General features: G+C 42.4%; 2 protein-coding genes and 1 long non-coding RNA gene across 10 annotated transcripts in view; 1 reads left to right on the top strand and 2 right to left on the bottom strand.

Moving 5' to 3' along the window:
* LOC131235577 (uncharacterized) overlaps positions 1 to 21515 on the top strand; it is a 58451-nt gene that overhangs the window by 2873 nt on the left and 34063 nt on the right. Inside the window, exons 3-10 of one of the 6 annotated variants that reach the window (XM_058232788.1) lie at positions 3651 to 3737; positions 10953 to 11009; positions 12322 to 12414; positions 13169 to 13238; positions 13892 to 13967; positions 14078 to 14168; positions 14905 to 15035; positions 15593 to 15715. In XM_058232788.1, the coding sequence (XP_058088771.1) occupies positions 3651 to 3737; positions 10953 to 11009; positions 12322 to 12414; positions 13169 to 13238; positions 13892 to 13967; positions 14078 to 14168; positions 14905 to 15027 (597 nt within the window). In that variant the 3' untranslated portion in view covers positions 15028 to 15035; positions 15593 to 15715. Of the gene's footprint in view, positions 1 to 3650; positions 3738 to 10952; positions 11010 to 12321; positions 12415 to 13165; positions 13239 to 13891; positions 13968 to 14077; positions 14169 to 14904; positions 15036 to 15549; positions 15876 to 21515 lie in introns of those variants that run through there. The other 5 variants (XM_058232786.1, XM_058232789.1, XM_058232791.1 and 2 more) reach the window with 5 other exon arrangements.
* The window catches only part of LOC131235576 (carbonic anhydrase 2-like), a 29599-nt gene continuing 25636 nt past the window's right edge, over positions 17553 to 21515 (bottom strand). For all 3 annotated transcript variants that reach the window (XM_058232782.1, XM_058232783.1, XM_058232784.1), the window contains exons 7-9: positions 20124 to 20209; positions 18574 to 18679; positions 17553 to 17840 (exon numbers count right to left, since the gene is read on the bottom strand). In XM_058232782.1, the coding sequence (XP_058088765.1) occupies positions 17676 to 17840; positions 18574 to 18679; positions 20124 to 20209 (357 nt within the window). In that variant the 3' untranslated portion in view covers positions 17553 to 17675. The remainder of the gene's footprint in view (positions 17841 to 18573; positions 18680 to 20123; positions 20210 to 21515) is intronic.
* On the bottom strand, positions 18190 to 18567 carry LOC131235578 (uncharacterized). Its single transcript, XR_009166220.1, has 2 exons — positions 18291 to 18567; positions 18190 to 18253 (listed from the first exon to the last, which is right to left on the bottom strand). It is a non-coding gene; the product is annotated as an uncharacterized LOC131235578 (long non-coding RNA).

The raw sequence follows: 21515 nt of genomic DNA, 5'->3' as shown, positions 1-21515 counted from the left end.
TCTCATACATGATTACGTCCAGGTTGAAAATAGTTAAATCATCCCTTCCCCAAATAAAATTTAAGAAAGAACCATTTTTTATTTATTTTTGGATAAATTGGTAAACCGACTCCTAAAAATGTGCAAAAACGTTTAATGATACCGATGCAGGACAACTAACCACTTGCTCTAAAAGCTCGAATTGATAGTGTAGTGAATCAATCCCTTTATCTCATAATCCAAGCCCCACATCCCATGGGTTAGGTCCTTGGCCACGTGGTGAATTAATCCCTTTATCTCATACCCCTGACAACTGCATGTGGTATGGTCTCCTCTTTTTCTCCATCACTAGCTAGCATCAATTATAGAATGATATTCTTGTTCTTCATAGTTACCCTGGTCATCTTCATCTTTCTCCTACTCTCCAGTCATGAGGGTCTTAGTTCGCTCTTTTGTGGGATACTCATGAGCGAAATGGCCAAATCCTTGTTAGTTACCCCCTGGATTCGCCCCCTTGTGAATGGGTATTGACGACTCATGTGCCTTTAATGTCCTTTTAATTACTTTGAGTGCTAGCAAAGGGTTTGGGTTGACTCGCAGAGTTAGACTTCGCTCCCTAAGGAGTGGTCTTAACATTGGACTTACAAGGGTCAAACTGTCTCCCAAATTGCGGTTTTAAATATTACTCAAGTTCTTTCACCAACTGATAGGCATACTCAAGGGTGCCAACATCATGAAAGAGTAGTTCACGCTGAATATCGGATCGAAGGCCCATCCTAAAATGCCAAAAAGTCACTATTGGGTCCTCCTCGACATTACATCCCATCACGTACTATTCAAATCTGGTGATGTAATCCTTCACAGGCATTATTCCTTGGCGAAGGGATTGTCATTGATTCATTAATTTTTGGCGATATGAAAGAGGAAGATATTTTTCCTTCATTGCTTCCTTCATCTTGACCCAATTTACAATCAGGTCTTATCCAGACCTTTGTAATTTGCACTCAAGATTGGTCTAAAATAATTTAGCCTGGCCCACCAACGTCATCTTGGCGAACCTCACACAACGGCGATCAGACATCTCGTACCACTCAAAGTAGTGGTCCATGTTTGCAAACCAGTCGAAGAAAGCCTTTGGGTTCAGATGACAATCACAGCTAGGGGCTTTGATCTTGACGTTTTTCATCACATGATCATTAGGATCATGGTGGTTTAGATACTCTCCACGAGGTGGTTGGGCACACACCCCATTGTAGCCAACACCTCGGCCACGTCCACCAACGTGACCTCCAATGTGATCTTCCTCTGCACCTCCCACTTGGGATTGGCCATCTTCCCGATTGTTAGAGTTTGCTTGAAGGGAAGTCTCCAACTGACCTATATGATTGTTGGTGGTTCTACTTTGAGCCTCAAGGGCATCAAGCCGTCTAGTTATGGCATAAAGAGCCTCGAGAATCAGTTTTTGACTCATGGTGGTAGGGTGAAGACCAAAACCACACCTAGATGGCATGGGCATGCACTAAAAAACCTAAGTTGAAGACTCAACACGACCCTAGATGATCCTAGACAACTCTAGATGACCCTATATGACTCTATATGACCAAAGAAACACTTCTCCCCTAAAAATCCAGCAACGTAACCAATGAAAGGCCTTGATACTAAAAATTCAGCAATGTAGCATGGAAATGATGGGTGCTAAGAAAATTCAACAATGATATAGCTAAAGGAATAGAACTAGTATTCTCAATAATATGCTAAAATAATACTCAGGCTAAATTTCAACAATACACCATGATAAACATCTAGTACTTGAAAATTTCAGCTATGTAAATTGCTAATTAGTTAATAACAAAATTTTAGTGGTATAAATATGGGAATAACCGACTCTAGAATGCCACAATATGATGATCTACACTATGCATGACGATGAACAATCCTATTATAGATTTAAGAAGAATCTACCCTATGTTAACCTAGACTTTGATGCAGGATGAAATTTTCTATCTTAAAGTGATGTTAAAATCAGAATTTCAGATCATATATGAGCAACAAACCATAAATTTCAGCAATCTCATATCAATCCAAAATAGTAAGCAAGTGCACAATATGTTGGGTCCCTAGGCTAATATATGTTCAGAATGAGAACCGTTAACATACTCAAGCAATCGGTCCTAGACTCCCAATGGGATTAAGAAACTCCCAAATTAATATAGAGATAGGCTATCAATCAAGGAAAATCACTTGTATCCAAAGGAGATTGAGGCAAATTAGGGTTTATGGAAGAAAAAGGAGATTTAGGGTTACGAAAGAAGCGAAAACTATAAATTAGGGTTAGGGTTTTGTGAAGGAGTTTTGATGGTCGAATTTGTACACAATCAGGTGGGGTTGAGTAGAAAGGGTTTGGGTGGATGGATTTGGGTTTTGGGTGCTAGGAGAGAGAGAGAGAGAGAGAGAGAGAGAGAGAGAGAGAGAGAGAGAGAGAGAGGATATATTTGGTAGAGAAGAGAGAATAGTCTTGGATTCACTCCAAAGAGAGAAGAGAGAACAGTCTTGGATTCACTCCAAGGTACTTTCCTCTTGATTTCATACCAAGGGGATGGCTTCACACCATTAAAAGAACTCCATTCAAAAGAGCATAAGAGAAAATTCTCAAAATTTCATTCAAAATACCATCCCATTAGGGTTGGACATCCAAGGCCCTTTATAGCTCCAGATTTGGAGTTTTACAAAAAACAGCTTAAGTAAAACATGGTTTGCTTTATACCCCCTAAGTTAGTTATTTCAAAATACCCCCTACTAAAAAAGAAATGGAAATATAGTCTAATAAATCAACTAACTAACCAAAGTACTAAAGCATAAAATAATCTAAACCATCCTAAGAGCCTGATGGGTCCCGATGATGTCCATGATCAAGATGGGCTACGACGATCAAGTTGCATCCAATAGTCCGATCATGCCGTCCTTGCAATCCAATAGTCAAAACTCGGCCAAGCTCATCCCTCCATGCAATCCACAACCACCTTCCCGATGTGGGGTCTTCAACGATACTCGTACATACTATGTGGGGGGTTCAACTCCACCTCTAGACTCGAGTGGGTACTCAACTAGCCACAGGGAGACGGGGGCCCGCCTGCTCTGATATGTGTGTAAAGACGTGCGTGATGTGATGTCCCCATCAATTATCCAGTAGGTGAGTTCTTTTGCAACATTGCACATCGGGGGGGGGGACCATGGACCACCAGAATTGTTTGTATCATTTAAAGGTAGCCTCCCTCCATAACCTACTATCCTCCACCCCAACTTTATGGGACACTGGCCTCACCCCAACTGAAAAGCCTGTAGTTTGGGCTTAGCAGTGAATGTTTCTCTAATTGTTTTTATGTACTTCATTATTTTCTTTTCCCTTTTTTGGTAAATTCTGACTGCTAATGTAGGAGTTTCAAGGAAAATGATTGAACTTGCGATGTTTGAAGGTTTAAAGAAAGGGAAAATGGGGTTACTTATTGAGATGTTATTCAAATTAAATGAGTCTTTAGTTTTCACAACCATCCTAACTATTATAGTTTATCTTCATTCTATATGTAAACAAACGAACTAAGAGTAGTTTTAGGTCCTGCATACTTGTTCTACCTTGTGTCTTTTGTGTTGATAAAAGAATCATTTGTTTGTAGGACTGTGATACAATTTTTGTGATGAAAGCTGGGAAGCTAAGGTTCTCAAAGCCTAATAAATACTGGGTTAAAAGCTCCCAAAAGAGGGTAAAAGTGTAATGCTAGAACTTTATAATTAACATTATGATTACAATTATGAAAAAAGTGCTTTGTTCTTTTCTTTCTTTGATTTTGTCTTTCAAGGTTTTCCCATATTGTCTAAGCTCTCTTTTGCATTCTGCTTGTGAATAGTTGTAATGGGGTATTAAATAACGGTAATGGTGGCCATAACGACTGGCCTTATGGTTGTTACGTACCGTAATGGTTAAAAATAAATAAATAGGGAAAACATGTATTGGTCCCCGCCTCCTTTTTTTTTTCTTTTTCAAATTGGGCTTTACTGGCCTGTATCGCATAATGGTCATCACAGTTACTGTTTTCTAATATCTTTTTTTTAAAAAATATAACTTGTATTAGAAAGAAAGGAAGAACATGATATAAGGGGACTGCTGAGACGGCAGACCCTAAAGACAGAAGAAAAGAAAGATCTACATTGGTCCCCTCCCTAGAGGGCACCCATTCAGCAATGAAATATTTGACATTAGAGGAGACTACATGGGAGGGCTTCACTTCATTATGAAAACATCTTCTGTTCCTTTCTAACCAAAGAGCCCACCAAACCGACAGAATTCCTAATCGCCAAATTCTGAATTTAGATTTGCCTATTCTGACCCCATGCCAAGCTTTAAGAAGCATATCCATGTCCTTAGGAAAACACCAACTAATTTTGAAACAAGAGAGGAGGGCTGACCAGACAGAATTGGCGAAAGGACAGTGGATCAACAAGTGATTCACCGATTCTTCAGCGGACATGCAACATAAACAAACGTTCGGTAGGATCAGACCTTTTCTCCTGAGATTGTCCAGAGTGAGGATTCTGTTGTACCCTACCAACCAACCAAAAACCTGAAACTTAGGGGGAGCAGCATACTTCCAAATGAAATGGGGATGTTGACTAGATCCGTTGTTGGCTGATAAGATTTTCTAGAATGACCTGACCGTAAAAACGGAAGATTTGTCAGCTTTCCACATGATGTTGTCGTTACGGAGTTGATTAAGGGGAACGGTTTAGATGAGTTGCATCAGAGTGACATATTGATCTATTTTCCAATCCTGAAGATTCCTTCTGCATTGAATATTCCAAACGACCTTGTCAGCTACCAGAGAATAGTTTTTAACTATGACATTGTTCTTCTTGCTTGCCACCCGATAGATGGATGGGACTTTGACCTTTAAAGGCATGTCTCCTACCCAAATGTCGTGCTAGAAACGGATACTCTCACCCCTGCCCACCTCGAAGCTAATCATACGGCTGATCTCGTCTTTCAAGCGACTAATACCTCTCCATATTGCCAAGGCCCTATGTAAGGAGGAGTCGGTCGTCCACCAGCCTCCTTTCGATTTCCCATATTTTCCTTTAATGATAATATTCCATAGATTGCCCTTTTCGTAAACGAGTCTCCAAATCCATTTACCGAGGAGGGCCCGATTCATCAACTTGAGGTCTTTGATCCCACCTCCACCGTCTTCGAAGTGTTCGCAAACATCTCTCCAATTCATTAGGTTGAACTTCTTCCTATCTTCCGTACCGCTCCAAAGGAAGTTGCGCCTGATCTTGTTGATGGATTTGAGGACCGCAGCTGGGCACCGAAAAAGGGACATGAAGTAGGTAGGGAGGTTGGATAGAGCGGCTTTGATTAACGTGAGTCTCCCTCCAATGGAAAGATGACGACACTTCCACCCAACTAAGCAATATCGAAATCTCTGGAGGACACTCTCCCATTACTGTTTGTGGGGCAGCCCAAAGCTTAAAGGAAGACCCACAAAAACAGTTGGGAGGGATCTGAGAGCGCATCCCATAAGGTCAGCTAGAGCAGCAAGCTCCTGATCATCTAAATTAACCCCATAGATATTCGACTTGGATAAATTGACCTTCATTCCTGCCACGGCTTCAAAGCATCTGATCACCGTACGCAAATTGGCAACGGACTTAGGAGTGGCTTCAGAGAAGATTAAAATGTCGTCAGCAAATTGGACATGGGATATCGGATCGGGCACTCCTTTCATTTGGATTCCTTTGAATAAACCCTCTGACTGGGCTTTGAGGATCATAGTAGATAAAGCTTCTCCGATGATGAGAAAGAGGAAGGGGGAGAGGGGATATCCTTGTCGAAGGCCACAAGAACTTTTGAAAAAACCTTTCGGAGATCCGTTTAAAATGATGGAAAGGAAGGCGGAGCTGATACATTCCTCGATCCATTTACACCATAGATCGCTGAAGCACATCCTGTTTAACATGTAGAGGAGGAAGGCCCAATCGACATGATCATAAGCCTTCTCCATATCCAGGTTACAGAGAATATACTTCTTATTGGAATGGGAGCACGAGTGGAGGCATTCGTTGGTGATAAGAGTTGCGTCAGTTATTTGTCTTCCTGGAATGAATGCGCATTGATTTGGGCTTATAACAGAGGCAATGACTTTCTTCAATCTGTTGGCAAGCACCTTAGCCAGAATTTTATACAAGCTACCTAAAAGGCTGATGGGTCTAAAGTCCTTAAACTCAGCGGCTCCCAGATGTTTCGGGATTAACGCAATAAAAGTGGCCCTAATTTTTTGGATAATCTGCCACTGTCGAAGAATTCGTTAAAAAAGGCCATGACTTCCTCCTGAAGAAGGTCCCAAAACACCTGAAAAAAGATAATAGGGAAACCATTCGGGCCAGGAGATTTGTCACCAACAAGCTCCTTTACAGCATATAGGACTTCCTCCTTCGAGAACCGAGACTCCAAAAGCCTGCTGTCATCTTCACTGATGCATTTGAAACGAAGGTTGTCCAAGCGAGGTTTGGCCCAACACTCTTTCTGAAGAAGACTTTGAAAGAAAGAAACCGTCGATGACCAGATCGTGTCTCTGTCATCTGTCCATTTCCCGTCTAACGTCATGTAACTGATACGGTTAGCCTTTGCTTGAATAGATGCGAGCTTATGGAAATATCTCGTATTCGTATCCCCTTCCTTGATCCATTTCGCACAGGTTTTCTGCTTCGAGGAGATTTCCTGCTGATAAATCTTTGCTGAAAGAGCCTGAACTAACTAAATTCTAGTCGCCAGAATATCAGAAGACATTGGGCTGCTTTCAGCTCGAGAGTCGATCCTCTGGATTTCATCAACGATCGATCCCATCTCTTGTTCCGATCGGAGTTTTTCCTCTATGGACCATTGCTTGAGTCTAGCTTTCAGGAGCTTTAATTTCCAGCAAAGAAAATATCCCGCGTAGCCCTGGGACTGAGCTTCTTTCCACCAGTCGGCGATCATCGATTTGAATCCTGTCACATGAAGCCAACAAAACGAAACGGCTTCGGGCCCTAGTCTACCTCCTCAGCCGATAAGATCAAGGGCCAATGATCCGACGTTATCCTGGGAAGAATCGACTGAAAGGAGGAAGGCTGGAGGGTCAGCCATTCAGAAGAGATAATAAAATGGTCCAATCTATATAATATTGAATTCAATCTTCCGTTCGTCCAAGTGAATCTAGAACCTGAAAGGGTAAGATCTATCAGGCTATTTCTGTCGATCCAGTCAGAGAACGCTACCATCTGGGAAAAAGAGGAAGTCCCAGAAGATTTCTCAGATGTAAATCTGATGGAGTTGAAGTCCTCGACGAAGCAAATGGGACCTTTGAAATTCTGGCGGATAGCAGAGAGTTCTTCCCAGAACTCGCTCCTAAGACTGTTGATGGTCGGCCCGTAGACAGCAAAAGAGATACTCGGACCCCGAAGAATTGTTTTTGAGAATAGCTGAGAGAGAGAAGGAGCCCTCCGATGCATTTATCAGAGACCAGAATGCAGATCTCCAGGCTATGATTATGCCTCTTGAGGCTCCCGAAGCTTCCTTCAGCGTCCAGTTAGCATCTGGAGCATTCCAAATGGAGTTCATGAGCCTCTTATCCATCGCTTTCACTTTGGATTCTTGAAAGCAAATAATCTGGGGATTGCTTCTGCTGCAGATTGACTTAATTGGTCTCTTTTTTTTTTTTTGGACCCCAACCCCCGAACGTTCCATGAAATAATCTTCATGGGATAACGTCGCTTCCCCGCTGTCCTTGAAACCCTGTGACCTCCGAGATTTTTGAAATGGAATCTGATCTAGTAGATTCCTGCTGCTGAACTGTATTCCATCTGCCCTGTTAGTTTTTTCTGAGAGGATCTATGGGGGTCCAGCGGCCGACCCCTATTCGAAAGAGGGCTAGGTAATCCTCAGGACAATCGCCGAAAGAGAGACCCAACGATGCCCGATATGACCCATTGCATCCCTAATCCATCGCTTTCTCTGAATCTTCTTACTCAAAGTGGCCCTCTAATCTTCCTCTGTCGGTCCGGCTTCTGTAATGGCTGTTCTCGTTTGAAGCGGTTCCGCAATAATGATGTCTGTAACTATTTGATCCTGGAAAAGAGATAAAAGGTTGAAATTGGCTCCCTCGAGAGGAACCGAGAAGCGCTCCGATGTAGGAGACGCAAGGGAAGATTGGGGTAGCGAACAGATGGATAGATCTTCATCGAAATAATGATGATCTGGAGGAGTGTCGAACGGGATGAGCTGCAGCTAAGAACCTCTATCTTCCATCGGCTCGAACCCCAAGTCATTGAAACTGTTGTCCTCCTTCTCCAGAAGGGAAATCGATACTGAGGGAGAAGACGGAGGGAGGGATCGATATGCGCGGGATATGTATGGTGGGACAGGCGTCCGGTTGAGGTCGAAAGGGGCCGGGCTCAAGCGCATGCCACATGGTCTGTGGGGAGAAACCACCACCTTCTCGAAATGAGTGTTATGGTTGCGTGTTGGAGACATGGGGCAGCTGGCGACGTTGCGTACGAGAGAGTTTCTCCTCTCGCCAAGTGTACAGGGAGAACTGACAACGGGCACGGCTCGAGACATAGGGCAGCTTACTACGGGCGCGGCTCGAGACCTAAAATCCTTAGAGCGAACGCCACGTGCCGGAGGAGAAGGACGTTTCTCACCAGGAGAAATTAAGACGCCACCTACCCCTCAAGAAAAAATCAGTGCTCTGTAGGAGCATGGAAAGCGATTATCAACTTCGTCTCTGACACGGGCGGAGGGGACCTCTGGCATGTGTTGAGGGACCCTGTTCCTCTAAATATCCCCCCAGCGTGGGAGGGGATTAAACGGCCCTTCTCGCTGAACAGGAAGGTCTATGGATTTGTCGTTGGCAAGGATCGAGATAGTAGAAGGGAGGGGCAGACCTTTCTTCCGCCGAATGTAAAGACGAATCACCCCCATTTCTACTCCTCTGCTAGTTTTCAAGTTGAGTTCGACTAATGATCCCAAGCACGAGGCGACCTCCGGAAAAAAGCGCTCATTCCACAGTTCAAGAGGGACCCCCCACACAAGGATCCACATCTCCTCATACCGGAACGCGGAGAATTCATTCTAGGAGATGACTCCCCTGACCAAATCATCCCTATGAATTGCACCTGCCATCAGCAAAGGGTCCAAGTTTACACCCGGTTCTCCTTTAACCCACACCTCGCTGAAACCGATAGGCCGAAGACTATAGGAGCCCGCTCGAATATTGGTGCAGCCATCAATCCAGTCGTAAAGTTGATCGATGGTGGCGTTATCGTGACACAGAATGACTACTGTATTCTTTAAGGACTCCTTGGCGGTCAAGAGGACGTCGAAGTTGATGCGGATAGCATTGGGTGCTTCAGATCTATCAAACGGGGGGATAGACTTTGAAGGGGGGGGGGGGGGGGGGGGTGTTTCTGTTGGCGATATAGAAATTTCGTGTTGATCAGAGGAGAATGTAGGTGGAACAATGACTGGGTGCTCGTGACGGCGGGTTCGAAGAAGAGCGTCCTTGAAGGAAAGGGAATTACGGACGGGGGAAGGATTAGGGCCGGGAATGCCTTTGGGTACTGCTGGAGGGTTGGAGATGTACCGGTTGAGATTTCTCTTTGGTCCAAATCGAGCACATTGTACTAACATCTTTTTGCCCCCAAAACTTTGGTCGTGCAACATCGCAATTGCTCGAGCCAGTTCCGTTTCGAAACCCATCCTAATAAGAGCGAATCCCTTGTACTCACCAGTTTTCTTGTTCCTAGGCATGATTACCTCCATAACAGCTCCCGCTCTCCTGAATACTCTTTCGAGGTTCAGAGGAAACCAACCGTGCGGGAAGCCTTTTGCAAATAGAGTCGGAAAGGAGTAGTACTTGCCTTTTCTGCTGGGTCTTGCCCGCGATCTTCCTTCCACCTTCTTCCATTTGTTTTCTGAGTCCTCTGGATCACTTGCATTCAGAGGTGTAGGGTTTTGTCGGCTTTGAACTTCCACGGGCGCTGCAGCAGATTGCGGTACTGTCGTCGCGGTTTCGAAGACGTCGTCCTCTCGACGATCTCGTCTTCTTCTTCTCGTTGTCATTCTCGTCGCTTGTACTCACATCTATACAATTAATGCCCAGTAGCATTAATTGTATCATGATGGTTGTCCAATAGCATCATGAAATATACGAACTCACCCCTTTGAGGCTGGGTCACTGCTGTTTTGGGCTGCTTTTAGATTGTAATAACTAAGTTGCAACGAAGTGAAATGTCCAAAGTTGGATTGGTCGCACTTTATTTAAAAGTGGTTAAGTCCCAAATCTGGTGACATTCACTTTAAGCTGGATATGAAACAAGAAAAATTTGCAATAATTATGAGAGACTGCTAAAACACACACACACACACACACACACACACACACATATTGGAGATGACCAACTCATTAAAAACCAAAAGGAAAAATAAAGAGCAAGTGTTGCAAGCAGAATGTTCTAATTGGAAAAACACTGCAATCATCCACTTCCATTTTGCAGCAACTAAATAATTGCAATCTAGTATTGTATATCCAAACACAACCTTAATAATTTGAGAAGTTCGTATGTTGGTAACCTTGCTGCAGTGCTAACCATTTAAAAGGGCAGCATGAAGGCACTCGATACCTGTTTCTCCTATGATTACCAGCAATGATATTAGTAGCTCACTGTTGACATTGATAGATTATTTTACAATTATCACTTTCATGTGGTTTTTTACTGTTCATGTTTATAGATGTTCTCTTATGCATTCAACACATCATAATTATTTCTTGGAAAACCAATTTAAATGTGGATTGTGTTGTATCAGTATGTTCCAACCTTTATCATTTTCACTGCCCATCTCTAGCCGAAATGTTTTATCTGGTCTTTGTATTTGATCTCTGCAGTATGTTCCTTGTGTGGGGGATACAGTTCTTGGTATTGTGGTTGACTGTAAGCCGGATGTAAGCATCTTTTTATGCAATTGATGTGGTCTTGCAGTTTCACATTATTAGTTCTTTGGCAATTAGGTATTTGAGACTGTAAACTAATCCTTTTCAGCTTTATTGCTTGTTTGAACTTGAAGCATAGTTTAAAGAACTGAAAAATTGACTCGACTCAGTGTTCATTTGGGCGGGTCAACTTGAAGATTCAACCTGACTCAACTCGGATTATAAATATTATATTTATAATTATAGAGAATATTTAAAATAGTTAAATTTAATATAAGTATAGAGGTCTTGATTTCAATTCCTGCTCCTCACAATTTTTTCAATTTTTATAAATACCAGTTTTGCAAGCTGAGTGACTGGGCTTGAGTGACCACAAGTCGCATCAAGTTGACTGAGTTTGCAAGTTGATTTGGCAAGTCTTCCCGAGCCCGGGCTGAGCCAGTCTCAAGACCGAGTTTCCTTAAGACCTGGCTCGAAATCTCGCTGAGCTGAGTTGACTCAGTCGAGTTTCGAGACGAGTCAGTAAGTTCTAGAACTTTGACTTGAAGCTACCTGAGCAATAATGGAAATAACGACTATGTGCAAATCAAATATCTTTTGTCTAAGTTATTTTATTGGTCCTATAGACAACTCGGATATGAAGTTACTTTTATTTAAGTCAACCATAAAAAATTCATTACAAAAAAAAAAAAAAAAAAAACTTGTCATTTCTTCAAAGAAAAACATAACTTGCACTTCTCATGACAGATGTGCTGGGAACATTGTTTATACATATTCATTTCTTATTGGCCCCCCACCCCAGTCCTGCATGAGCGAGCATGCACAACCTCCAATTACAACAAAGAAATTATTAAAAATAAAAGGATAAACTCATCAGATTGGCCTAGCTTGTAGATGACCTGGGCCCTAAATCAAACTGTTCAACTCAAAAGGTGGGCCACACATGTACAAAAACAATGGATGGTTTAAAAAATTTGCCAACAGCTCGCATTCGTAAATGTGTGGCCCACTGCCAACCTAACGAGTCGACTGGCCTGATTTTGGATCAGGCCATATAATGGGGCCTGTCTGATCCATTGCTTGGATATCCTACACACGTGACAGAATTGTGGGCATGGCTAGCAAAACCCTCGGTGGTGCTGCCCCGGCCCTTTTGTTTGCTTTGTTTTATTTCTATCATTTAATATATCTCATAACCTTTCAAAAAAAAATAAAAATGGATTGTTTGTATTTATTTTTCCTTTTTACTGTGTTAGCATCATCTGTGAGTAGTGATTATACACATAAACCACATTATGATATGATACTTTGTTTTCTTGTGCAGAACTTTCTAGTTGACATAAAAGGACCGATGTTGGCCTTTCTACCTGTACTTGCATTTGGAGGAACTAGGAGAAACATACCTAAGTTTGAGATATAAGCCATGCTTGTCCTGGTGATGGTTCTTTTATAACCATGGTTACAAACACAGATGAGATGACCTTAGCTAATGCCAATGTTCATTCAAATTTTAGTTATTGCATATTCCATGGGCATGAGTGTTACGAAATCCAACCATGTGCATGAGAAATCGGCCACAACATGGGTAGACAATAATAAAGAAAAGGAGGATTGGACTATGGTAGTAGCCATCCAATCAGCAAGGAACAGTCAGATCAATGCTCCACATTTCTACCAGAACAACTGACAATAATTGGAAAATCAGAGTTGTCTAGTCATCTCGATTTTTGGCCCATAGCCCATCCACATGGTGGCCTACCAGATCAACAGTGCTGATCTTGTTTTTCATTGTACTGTGAGGAGGGTGCTGCATGGAATTTCCAATGCACAGGTTACATATTAGCATCCTCAAACCCTTGGAAATGAAATGAAAAACTTAGATTAATATTCAGTGGCCCTGACTAGTAATTGATTAGATTCCAACAGTTCCTCCTCAAAAGTCTCAAAACTTATCTTGTCCATTCCATCTTCTAGGTTTTACTCTCTTTAGTTTCTTTTTCTTTTTCTTTTGAAAGGCTTTACTGTCTTGAGGTTCAATAAACCCATTGTTGAAGTTCATCAAAATTGACAATTTGTTGGTGGGTCATAAATCATCTCAAATTTGTACTTTGTTTTGTTGCTTTGGCACTCTTTCTTAGTCCAGTATGCTGACTCACACTGTGCTGCAGATAGGTACTTTGCTTTATCTCCGGGTGGTCAAAGCAAATAACAGCATGAACCCTGAGCTTGCATGCACTGATGGTACTGTATTCCGTTTTGACTTGTCTGTGTATACTTCCATACTTTTGGCCAGCTTTATCTTTATTGATAAAATGCTATAAGCCGAGGTTTCCCTGGGATCCATGTCAGGTAGATGCAACTGGGTTGGGTTTGGTTGGGTTGAGGGTCAATCTGGATCCAACCCAACCTGAATTCCAACCTCAGGTGCCCGACCTGAACCCAACCCAGCCCGACCCAAATATGCGATTTTTACCAACCTGACCTGAATTGCTCAACCGAAGCCATCCCGATTTCAAATCGGGTTGGAGTTTTCCAACCCTAACTGACCTGACCCAACCTGAACTCAGATTGGTCAGTCCCCTAATGTCAGGATATGGTGTAAAATGGGTATGCGTTGGATCCGTGTCTGATATTGCTCAGCATCACAGAAACTGCGAAAAAGGGGATTCCGATCTTCTGCTTTTGCTGGCCCATATCAATAGTTGTCTTATATTGATTTGATGGCAGCGCATCCCCATCTGCTGCCAAAAATATAAAAGCACCCAATATCTATTTGAACATTTCTACTAAGCTAAATCGAACTAATTGTTGATATATTCATTGTAATTTTAATCCATGGAATGAGAAGCTTACCAAATACCAGCCTCTTCTTTCCCTCTTTTTCATTATTATAGCCAGTGGGAAAGCTTCGGAATTCGGTCCCCTAAAAGATGGTTACATGTTTGAAACATCCACCAGCCTAGCACGAATGTGGGTACTCTAAACATTAAGCTCCTTTTCCATTCAGGTCGAAGATCCAAATGGAAAGCAACAAGAGATTGGCAATGGTCTTGATTGTCGTTTTTCTTTTGCATCATTAGGTTGCTAAGCTCTCCAACATGCCCAGTTCTCGAGGCTCTTGGGAAGAAACAGTCCTTCGAGATAGCTGTTCGGTTAAATGGCCGTGTTTGGGTATGGTTCTTTCTTTTCATTGGCTGTGTCTAGATGTTTGAGCTTCCCAGGCTCTTCTTCGGAGCTTCAATATTTTTATAGGGCCCGAACTTCATGATTTACATGAATGATCTTACCATTCACGATTTTCCTGTGGATAATATCGCCTGCCTTCAACATGTCGTGTCGATTGGTAAACCTTTATGGAAGCTTTGTGTAAATATGTATTAGGGCATTTTTGTCATTTTTGAAACTGAAGGGTCAGTATGCTGGATGACCCCTCTTGCCTAAATCTGATAGGTGAAAAGTGCCAAATCAGATTTTGACTTTGAGAGATGGAACTGGCCTGTTTTGTTAGGAAATGATAAAAATGCTCGAAAAAATCCCTTGAAATTTCTCGAAATTTTTAGTTGAGTTAATAGCTCCCGTTTTGTTTTTTGTCCTAATCAAGTACTGATAAGCCCACAGGCAAACCCCTGCCATGTAGGTGACTGGCCCAAAAAATAAGGCCCAGTCCATTCATCAAGCAGGCTGCTAGTTTTCATACATGTGTAGCCCACTAGATGAGTTGACAGGGCTGATTCTTGGGCCATATCAACATGGTGGGACCCACCAGATTCACGGCTTGGGTGTCTCGAGCACATGCCAGGTTGGTATGTCTGGACTTGAGCATAGGCTTCAGCAAAGTGCTTCCTCATTTTGTGTGTGTGTCATTTGGATACTAGGTGAAACATTCAGTTGTATATTCTTCTTTTAGGTGAATGCGTCCTCTCCACGCACTGTCATTCTTGTTGGGAATGCAATCATGAACTCAGAGATGCTGAGCCGCGGGATACAACAAAGAATTATGGTGGAGAAACTCATTCAAAGAATTCAGTGACAAATGCGGTAAAGCTCGGCTCCCATCTTTCCTCTTCCCGTAATGCTCAAGTGCTCTTATAGTGCTCCTAGTTGCATAGGGACTCTTTGAAGGTCCAATCAATTGATGTAGACTGTTCATTGGATCCAATGCACATTTCATGGGTACCATGAAAAAATCACACAAGTCTGACAAATATTAACCATTTGATCAATGACCCTAATTGTGGACGACGGTCAAAACCATTTAGACAAAAATAGGTCTAAGCAAGAATTTGATTCATCTATTTCCTAGGGACCATCATAAATTGCTTATGATTCTAAAGAATCGCCTTTGTATACCATCCATGGCTTAGGAAATGGATGGCTATAGAAAATAAGGCCATTTCAATGATGGATTGGATAATCTGACCAGTGTTCTGAACTTAATGGACAATTCAAATCAATCAATTGGACTGTCCAAACAAACCGACGCAACTGGGAGCACTGGAGCATCTCTTTATTCATATACAGATGGTACGTTTTTTTTTTTTCCATCTCTTAGATTGCTGTGCCTAGCTCTTGCCGAAGATCATGGGTTTCTGCAGGACTTCTAATATTATACACACCTCCACACACTCCCAGAGTACAAAGTAGAAGCAGAATTAGGATATTTTGCGCAACAAGCCAAACTTCATTTCTTTCTCATCCAGCCCGAAGTTTTAGACCAAGATTTCTAGTTTTAGGATTCTCTAAGATCAGATGCTCACATACATTATGATTAGGATTTCTGTAATAGTCCATGCTTTCGTCTGTAATTGGGATCGTTCGGTGGGTCAGACTGAGTCAGCTTGGCAATAAAAAGAAAAAGAAAAACATGATTTTTCCCCATCGAGGAGGGTTTTGGAGCATGGTTCACCCATGCCGGAGGCAACAGGCTAGTGTTATAATGTGGATTGCTAAAGCATGGGCCCCACTTGTCAGAATTGAAAATACGGCTGTAATTCCACTCAATTATCAAACACATAGGGTGGTTGCCATAAAATTTTATTTTATTTTTTAGATGTGGGACCGCCAAAAAAAAGACGTGACATTCGGACTGTACTTTTGTGATTTTGGGTAGGCATGTGGGGTTCCTTCATTTGGTTCTCTATCAACCGGCATATAGTTATATATTAGTGGGGCCCGGACGTGACTGCTGGACCACCAAATTATTTGGTTTCTACTAATGCTTTGGTAGCTGTCCATACAAATCCCTGGGTGGGGTCCATCGTTTCCCATAATGGGATCAAATTAAGGTTCCCTTTACAACTGAATTCTCATTCCTTGGGATAATTGGAGGTCTGCAGATATGGGTGTCAATGGGTGAGATGAGCCCGTGGAGCAACTCACCGGACCCACTTCTGAGGCAAGTTTGGGTCAAGCTAAATGGGTTGTTGGTTGGCTCTGGTTAGAAAATGTGACCCATTGAAGTATTGAAAAAGGGTTAGGCTCGACTCCAACCCCCGTCTAACCCACCCATGATGCTTATTAATGGGTGGGCTAGATGACCCAACCCTACCTAGCCCAAAACCCAAAATAAATTAATAGAGAATGGATACATATGATATATGTGCCGTAATCCATTCTTAAAGCAGAAATCCATTTAATTTCAATCTGGTCAGGTTGGACTTGGGCTTGATGATTTTTCTTTTTTTCTTTTGGGTTGGATAGGGGCCACACGGTAATGAGTCATGGGCTGTGGTTGGTCTCGAATTCTCACTTGTGGGGGCTCAGACCAATGCACACAGTCGGTGTTAGAGCTGGGCAGGGGATCACTCGAGTTGCATAACTTGACTCAGTCTTACTCATTAGGACCTGACTTGACCCGAACTGAATGGGTAAGTTGGTCCAAACCGAGTAGGTTTCTCCCAATCCGAACTCAAAATGAGCCGAGTTCAAGTTATCCAGTAACTTGACCTGAAACTTGATCCGGCGACCACTCTCTTCTCTGACTCTCCTCTCCACTCCCTTCCACCCTCGTCCAAGCCCACCACTATCACCCTCCTCTCTCTCTCTCTCTCTCTCTCTCTGAATTGGTGCCTACTCGAACCGGGTTAGACTTGGTCCGGATTAGTCCATGCCAGACCTGGATTCGGATCGGTTTAGATATATGCTGGACACAGTACTGAGTCAGTCTAGTTCAGGTCAAGCCTATTTCAAAACCGGATCGAGTCGGGTCAGCCCTAACTCGGTCCGACTCGACTCGACTCGATGCCCAGCTCTAGTCGTTGTCTAGATTTGGATCAGGCCCAATGGGGGGTTGGTTGGGGTGGTGGCGAGTCAAGCCAAACTTAGGGTCAGAGTTGCAAGCAATACGTCCAAGTTTTAACAATCAATGCCACCATACGTTTGATATTATCCAGGCCCGCCATTTTCACCAAGTGCAGGCCATCCAGGTTGTGGGCCCCACTCTTCCTAAAATCACACCAGCCATCCAATCATGATCAGACCACGTTAATTAACATATACATTTACTTAATCCACAAGGTACATAAAAGGGGAATAAAGCCAGCGACACTGCACACATAGACAGATAATCTTTATTATATTAACTTACAACACAAGGACAGACACCATTGATTTATGGGACAAAAACAGAAAGATTGGGAACAAGAGGCTCTTATCATCATCATCACCGTTGATCAACACTTATAATTTAAGAACGGGAGTGAATTCGTATGTAACACTCCACATCTCAAAGCATCCATTAACGAAATCGTAGTGCCCGCCATGCAGAGCTAGAGTTTTATTCACCAGCCCCTCTTTCACAAACGGATACGTTAGTAGGTTTGTAAGTGATACATTCACTGCTTCCTGCACACCCACATTCAGTAACCCAAGCAAATCAGATCCATTAATCGAGTGGGCCACTTATAATAAAAACGGTGTGGGATCCGCCAACCATGAATTTGGAGCATGTTGTACAAAATAGACACTGGAACTCGTGTAAATACTGCACCAGTGCCCTCTCAGATGGGCGCTGGAAAATCCCATTCATGGCTCATTTGTTGGATGGTCCGTCATGGAATGAATCACAACATTGGATGTGTTCTTAAGCCGTCCGATTAATTGTTTGATTTTGGACAAACGCAATATGACTCGATTAGTCAGCTATCCTGCATTAATGGGCTCATGTCGAGTCGGTGCCTATCCATGCTCTATGCCTGTTGTAGCCTACATAGTCCTTCCAACAGTAGGCAAAGATCCAGGAAATTCACCAGGTGAGCCTTGCCAGATTTTTTTTTAATGGTCCACCTGATGGACCATTCAGATTTTTATTTTTTATTTTTGGCCAAGGCATATTCACCATGGGGCCCTCTTGATGAAGGGTCTACTATTGACAAGTGCCATATTGACAAACACGGGAGGCACTGACTCGTCATACCTCTTTGCTCTACTGTCCATTGATATGAGAGTAAACGATCAGGCACACATCGATGGATATAGGTGGTTTATACACCGAGTTCCAGTGTATATTCAGACACTAAAATTATATGATGAAACATTGGAACTGCAGATAGATGGTTTAGATTGATAAAGGGCCCACCTTTTCGCACTTGGTGCATAGTTCAGGGAAGGCTAAATCGCTGTTCGCTTTTTTTACCCTCTGCATCGCCGGTAAACAGATCTTTACCCAATCCTCTATGAAGGCTCTGCAAAAATATATATGGAGACTTAGAACGCGACACTCATACACACAAGATAGGTATGACTCGCCCCGACCTAGTCTGACTCAGTCCTGATGCACCCTGCCCATACAAGACCAGCCGTGAATGGGAAATGAGCCCAAACTCTTCCGTGTTAGAAGATCCTAACCAGACCAATTTCATTTTATTGGACCCTCTGGTATGTTTATTCCTTAAAACTGTCTTTTTGTAGGCCATTGATTGAAGGGTCAGAAACGTCTAACATGGAGATTTTTGAGGAATCCCAACAAAAACAATAAGGCCCATCAGATCAATGGTCTGGATCACCAAACCATGATATCCATCTGCGTAGAATGGTGCATTACAGAACTGGCAGACAGATGCATCAGGACCAGGAAATTTCAATCAGGAAAAGTAGACAAATAGTGCTTAGATAAGACCGCCAAGCAACATGCCATCACTGTCACAAAAAACCATTTAATAAAAGAAACCATGTCGTGTCATTTGAAAAGAGAAGGTATCAAGTCCAACCTGTTAGACCATACATCACGGTCCACCTACCAAAGAACCCCAACCTTTCATGTGTGTGTAAAATCCAACCCATCCGATAGGTTGGCCCATAATTGGGATTACCTTGTGCAAAAATCAGTGAGAGCCGCCCATTGAGTGGACCACATTTGTATTTTGTTATTTAGCACTAGGTAAAAACTGTTTTCTATAGTACGGCCATCCTACCTAATGAGTGGACGGGGCTGACTTTTTCACAAGACAACCCTCATGTTGAGACCAACCTGTTGGAAAGGTTGGATGTCACACCAACACAGTAAGTTCAAAGACATTTTCTTTGTGGACCGTAAATCATGGTCCAACCAGTCGTCTGAAGCCTTCTCATTATCTAAAGAGGAGGTCTCGAGTGCAACAGGTGGACAACAAGTTTTAAGTCCACCCAAAGGATAATATTCAGCGTAATTAAATGTGACATCCAACCCTTCCAATTAGATGTTATCTATTGGGTTGGCTCTGTGTATATATATATATATATAAGAGCTGTGCGGGCCCCCACCATGAGGAATTTGTTAAACCATTTCTCCAGAGAAGATTGGCAGAGTGATGTGTCAATCAGGGCTGTCCATGTAAGTGGGCTATATCATGGATGTATGTTTCAAAAATCACAAGTATTAGACAGTCCTAGGACATCAATTGTTTTCATTCTATCGCAGGACATTAACAGCTTCTGTATCTATACGTATTTTTTACCATTTTACATCCACAACAGGTAGAACCAAATGAAGTTCCAGATTGATACATCGTCTTGCCATGGGTGCTAAGAAGAGATGGCTCTTTCCTCCTTTCTCTACATTATCATCTCCCACTTCTCCCACATATATTATTATTATTATTATTATAAAGAAGAGCTCCGAAAGAAAAGGAAGAAGATTCCACTACTTACGTGCTGGTGGACCCATCATCCGGGATGGACATGAGTCCCTTTATCCCACCACAACCGCTGTGTCCTATTACTAAAATATCCTCCACCTGCAGAATATTCAATTAATTAATACAAGATCCATATACCAAAACACAAGCGCAATAGATAAAAGAGGCAAGTTACTCTACAAGTCGCTATTGAGTAAGATTATTTTACAAATGTTGCACGAGACGCCCACTGTGTTGTGCGTTTGGAATTCAACCTCTCCAGCAGGGTTACCCAAAAATAGTTGATCTAAGCATCATGGGGGCCACCATATGAATTTAGAGACTTTTGAGTGATTGTTCCTTATTTTAGATGATATAGCTCACCTATTTATTAGCTACGATTGATTTTGGAACATCCATAATTGTTGTGGGGCCCACTTAATGTGAAGGTCGGATGGCATACACACAACATGTGTGCCCCAAACAGGCAATAGTGCATGAGCAAGTGAATAAGCAGATAAATAACTTTTACATGTAGGTGAATAACTTGGAGATGAACTGCCCTCTATATAAAATGTCTAATCTCAGAGTTTTGTGGAAAGCTATTTCTACCATTAAATAAACACATCAACGGGCATCATCTGATTAACAGGACCGTTTCCATGTGAGGGACAGGCTAAAAAATTGTGCTCACTAAGTGTTCATGGTCCGATCCAGCCTAATTTCAAACAATCAACAGAAGCTCTGGATACCAACAATCCACAATGCGTCAATCAGATCAGTCCGGGTCCTTTCCTAATAGGTGCAGTTTAAGAGCAATGTTGGCAACCCAAGAGTCGGGCGACCAATTGAACTGTCCAAACAGGAACACTTCATTAAGACTAGGGCTGGCAATGGGTCAAGTCGATCTATAGGCGAACCAACTTAGGAAGGTTGGCAATGGGTCAGGTTGACCCAACCTTGTTTTATTTGTTGGGTTTTTGTCTGGTTTCATGAACAAGAAGGTTGGCCCAAATGTCTTACTGAACCTTGATTCAATAAAAAGCTTTGTGCATGTAACATGTTCATCCAATTACATCATCAAGTATATTTAACTTAGATGAACTTAAACATGCACTTAAACATGCAACTATATCTAGAGACTGTTAGATGTATCTAAATGCACTTAATGGCACTTCAATGCACTTTTGTACCATAAAGAAACTTTGTATTAGATCGTGCTTTTATCTTCTTTCTATTAAAATAAAGAGTAAAATCCAACTAGTGCGTCTTACTTCAACGACAAAAGCTCTATCTGACCCAACAATGGTACATGTGGGGCCCATTCAGGTAACATGAGATGATCTATGCACTGACACGTGCCATGTCAGATGGAACTAGCCATCTAATGAAAAGGACAATTATAACCAGTGGTCCACATTCGACA

This window comes from Magnolia sinica, chromosome 19 (genome assembly GCF_029962835.1).
Source record: "Magnolia sinica isolate HGM2019 chromosome 19, MsV1, whole genome shotgun sequence".
In the NCBI taxonomy this organism is placed as follows: Eukaryota; Viridiplantae; Streptophyta; class Magnoliopsida; order Magnoliales; family Magnoliaceae; genus Magnolia; species Magnolia sinica.
Note: the sequence above shows the minus strand (reverse complement) of the source record. Positions and strands in the feature narration are given on the sequence as shown.